Source organism: Limulus polyphemus, unplaced genomic scaffold (genome assembly GCF_000517525.1).
Source record: "Limulus polyphemus unplaced genomic scaffold, Limulus_polyphemus-2.1.2 Scaffold7179, whole genome shotgun sequence".
In the NCBI taxonomy this organism is placed as follows: Eukaryota; Metazoa; Arthropoda; class Merostomata; order Xiphosura; family Limulidae; genus Limulus; species Limulus polyphemus.
The window spans coordinates 29,794-34,330 of record NW_013672789.1 but is presented as its reverse complement, the minus strand read 5'-3'; the positions used below and the strand labels follow the sequence as shown (position 1 = coordinate 34,330).

The window sequence follows — 4,537 nt, the reverse complement described above, 5'->3', positions numbered from 1 at the left end:
CAGTACAACTATTATATAACCTAATGGATTCAGTACAACTGTTATATAACCTGAAGGATTCAGTACAACTATTATATAACCTAATGGATTCAGTACAACTGTTATATAACCTGGAGGATTCAGTACAACTATTATATAACCTAATGGATTCAGTACAACTGTTATATAACCTGAAGGATTCAGTACAACTATTATATAACCTAATGGATTCAGTACAACTGTTATATAACCTAATGGATTCAGTACAACTGTTATATAACCTGGAGGATTCAGTACAACTATTATATAACCTAATGGATTCAGTACAACTATTATACCATTAGGTTATATAATAGTTGTACTGAATCCATTAGGTTATATAATAGTTGTACTGAATCCATTAGGTTATAAAATTTTATAAATTGGAATACAGAAATGCTGCATATAAATAACCTGGTTATGTAAAAGCTATACTGGATCCATCAGGTTATATCTGTGTTAAGGTGGATCCGTCACGATAGACAATAGTTATTCTGGATCCAGTGCATGGGTTGTATAAGAGCTATGCTAAATTTGTCAGAGCTGTGCTGAATTCATCGGGTTTTATAACAGTTTTAGTGAATCCTTCAGGTTTTATAACAGATGTGCTGAATCCATTAGGTTATATAATAGTTGTACTGAATCCTTCAGGTTATATAATAGTTGTACTGAATCCTTCAGGTTATATAACAGTTGTACTGAATTTGTTATAGGTACTATATCTTAAGTGACTCTTCTGTCTTAGAGTAAAAGGCACCTGCTGGTTGATAGAAGTAGTGTTAAGCACACTATACACTGTTGTTACTCGAAGGCTGAAACTGCTCTTTAGCTCTGTAAAGGCAAATGTAATGTGTTCATAAACCGTTGATATCTAAACATATATATTATAAGGAGTAATGCCACCGTTTAGGGAAACCTTCAGGAGTAATGCCACTGTTTAGGAAGACCTTCAGGAGTAATGCCATTGTTTAGGGAGACCTTCAGGAGTAACGCCACTGTTTATGGAAACCTTTAGGAGTAATGCCACTGTTTAGGAAACCTTCAGGAGTAATGCCACTGTTTAGGAAACCTTCAGGGGTAATGCCACTGTTTAGGAAGACCTTCAGGAGTAATGCCACCGTTTATGGAAACCTTTAGGAGTAATGCCACTGTTTAGGAAACCTTCAGGAGTAATGCCACTGTTTAGGAAACCTTCAGGGGTAATGCCACTGTTTAGGAAGACCTTCAGGAGTAATGCCACTGTTTATGGAAACCTTTAGGAGTAATGCCACTGTTTAGGAAACCTTCAGGGGTAATGCCACTGTTTAGGAAGACCTTCAGGAGTAATGCCACTGTTTAGGAAGACCTTCAGGAGTAATGCCACTGTTTAGGAAGACCTTCAGGAGTAATGCCACCGTTTAGGAAAACATTCAGGAGTAATGCCACTGTTTAGGAAGACCTTCAGGAGTAATGCCACTGTTATATAAAATCTTTAGAACCCGACTTTTTTATCTTTTTTATCAATGCCATTAATTTCTACTGAAATAATCAGTTTTAACTTTTATTTATAGATGAAAACTGACTACTAATGAGAAAAAATCACGTGTTTTTTATCACTTTAAACACGTGAGCTCCAAGCAAATTTTGGAATCAGAGTCTGATCGGTTGATGGGTGAGCGTCAGAGACACGACTCCCGTCACATTTGTGGATCATTAGTTTGTTCTTGCTTCCAAAGTAGTCAGCGTACAGTATAAACAACAGTGTTTTACTACACCCAGCCACCTGTTATTAACGTAAACAACAGGAAAATACGGAATTTGACTTGTAGACATTGGTTTCATGAGCACTATTAACTTAGACAGGTGGTACATTAATAAGACTTCGAAGGTGCTCCTTAAATAAATCATTTCATATACTGTTTTCTTAAAACCACAATATTATATTTATATATTATCTTATTGATAAATATATGAAATGTTTCATCATTCGTTAACTTTGGCTTGGAATCAAACAGAGCGGTTGTAGGAACAACGTACTTTGTCGAGTGCGCTTGCGCAGATTTCACAAGTCAGTTTGATATGAACTAACTATGGATTAGTTTATCTAACATTAACCCGTTTGAGGGTTATCTCCGCGTAGCCGATAGAAAAGACGGAAGGTACATAATCAACTGTTACTCTTGTCTGACCGACCAATAGGATTTGACTGTCACTCTTATAGCGCAGCCACGGCTCTAAATTAAAGAGCGTGTTTTTGTGACAACGGGGAACGAACCGTGAACCCTCGGATTCACAGCCAGAGTATGCAGCCACGGCTCTAAAGTAAAGAGCGTATTTTTGTGACAACGGGGAACGAACCGTGAACCCTCGGATTCACAGCCAGAGTACGCAGCCACGGCTCTAAAGTAAAGAGCGTGTTTTTGTGACAACGGGGAACGAACCGTGAACCCTCGGATTCACAGCCAGAGTACGCAGCCACGGCTGTAAAGTAAAGAGCGTGTTTTTGAGACAACGGGGAACGAATCGTGAACCCTCGGATTCACAGCCAGAGTACGCTGACCATCGTGTATATAATAGCCGTGTGCAGTTATTATAACGTAATTATTCAAACATTAATATTCTAGCGATTGTTTAAGTTTCTTCGTTTTCCGACACTTACTCTATTTTGTTTTTATTTTCTGTAGATATTGTAAATAATCGTTCCCCATTGTTAGTTTAAGTTTGTTTTATATTTTCTGCAGTATTTCAAGACTGTAACGGGACATTTCATCTGTTGATGGTGTACACTATAATAATTATGAAGATGAAACAGGACAGTAGGTGACTGACGAAGACAACGTTTTCTGCATCTTAGTCCAGTTGTTGGTCCTTCGAACTAAAGGGGGCGTTCTAACACGCGTACCGACTGTGATGCGACTCCTCAAGAAGCGATCCCCCTCCCCTCCTCAGCTGATACGATTGGCCGCTTTACCCGGAGAAGACGCCACTCGTGGAACGTTCGACACGCTGGGTAAGAAAATGCCCAGCATTCCGAGTCTAACAGAACTAGAAGACAGACGTGAGGTCATGCCAGGGCTTGGAACGTCAACCAGGCCAATGAGAGGTAAGCCTTTCTACAAATGTTCAATTTATTGATGGCAAGGAAAGAAAATTGTCAAGTTTAAGTGGTAGAAATCTTTAGGTTCACACAAAGAAGAAGCTTATAACACTGAGAAAAACGAGCAAGCGATTCTATTCCATAAAGTGAACATCAGTTTATGAGAATGCTTGTTTTTCTATTCTATTTTTGTACCTTATATGTGTATTTGTTGTACGACTTTTGTAGATCTTTAAATAATCTATTTATTTTCTAGTACTTAGAAGTTAAAGTTTTCAACACGTGATTTACAAGAATTTGTACTCAATGTGAATGTATACAGGTTGTTGGACAGAGTTGTTTTGGTCAGCAGAGAAGTGGTGAAATAAGGTGGTTCTAACCACCAGCTGTAAAGAGGTTGTTAGTGAAATAAGGTGGTTCTAACCACCAGGCTGTAAAGAGGTTGTTAGTGAAATAAGGTGGTTCTAACCACCAGGCTGTGAAGAGGTTGTTAGTGAAATAAGGTGGTTTTATTCACCAGGCTGTAAAGAGGTTATTAGTGAAATAAGGTGGTTTTATTCACCAGGCTGTAAAGAGGTTAGCAGTGAAATAAGGTGGTTCTATTCACCAGGCTGTGAAGAGGTTATTAGTGAAATAAGGTGGTTCTAATCACCAGGCTGTTAGATCTGCTCATTTATAGGGGTAAGTGTAAAGTGATAACCCGTTTCAGCATCTCCAGAAATGTTTGGTTTCCCCGAAAAAGTTGTAAAGTACCACCATCCTCTCTCTATACAGTTCAAACCAACCATTTCACAAATTTTCCTATTTACACAACCTGGTGATTAGAACCACCTTATCTCACTAATAACCTCTTCACAGCCTGGTGGTTAGAACCACCTTATTTCACTGATCACCTCTTCACAGCCTGGTGATTAGAACCACCTTATTTCACTAATAACCTCTTCACAGCCTGGTGATTAGAACCACCTTATCTCACTAATAACCTCTTCACAGCTTGGTGACTAGAACCACCTTATTTCACTGATCACCTCTTCACAGCCTGGTGATTAGAACCACCTTATTTCACTAATAACCTCTTCACAGCCTGGTGATTAGAACCACCTTATTTCACTAATAACCTCTTCACAGCCTGGTGATTAGAACCACCTTATTTCACTAATAACCTCTTCACAGCCTGGTGGTTAGAACCACCTTATTTCACTGATCACCTCTTCACAGCCTGGTGATTAGAACAACCTTATTTCACTGATCACCTCTTCCGTCTAGAAACATCCCGATAAACGAACATTGTCACGAGAGCTTGTATTACGAGATTTACTTCATGTAGTTTGTACATATTCCAAGCACATAAAGTCCTTGCTTAACCTTGAACTTTTGATAAAACCAAACTATAATATAATTCACAATGTTGTAATACAATACAGTTGAATTACGAGAGATTCT

The 4,537-nt window shown here is 38.5% G+C and overlaps 1 protein-coding gene across 1 annotated transcript in view; it reads left to right on the top strand.

Moving 5' to 3' along the window:
• The window catches only part of LOC111089723, a 31,260-nt gene that overhangs the window by 3,991 nt on the left and 22,732 nt on the right, over positions 1-4,537 (top strand). Inside the window, exon 3 of the mRNA XM_022402710.1 lies at positions 2,739-3,100. Coding sequence (XP_022258418.1) covers positions 2,908-3,100 — 193 coding nt within the window. The 5' untranslated portion in view covers positions 2,739-2,907. The remainder of the gene's footprint in view (positions 1-2,738; positions 3,101-4,537) is intronic.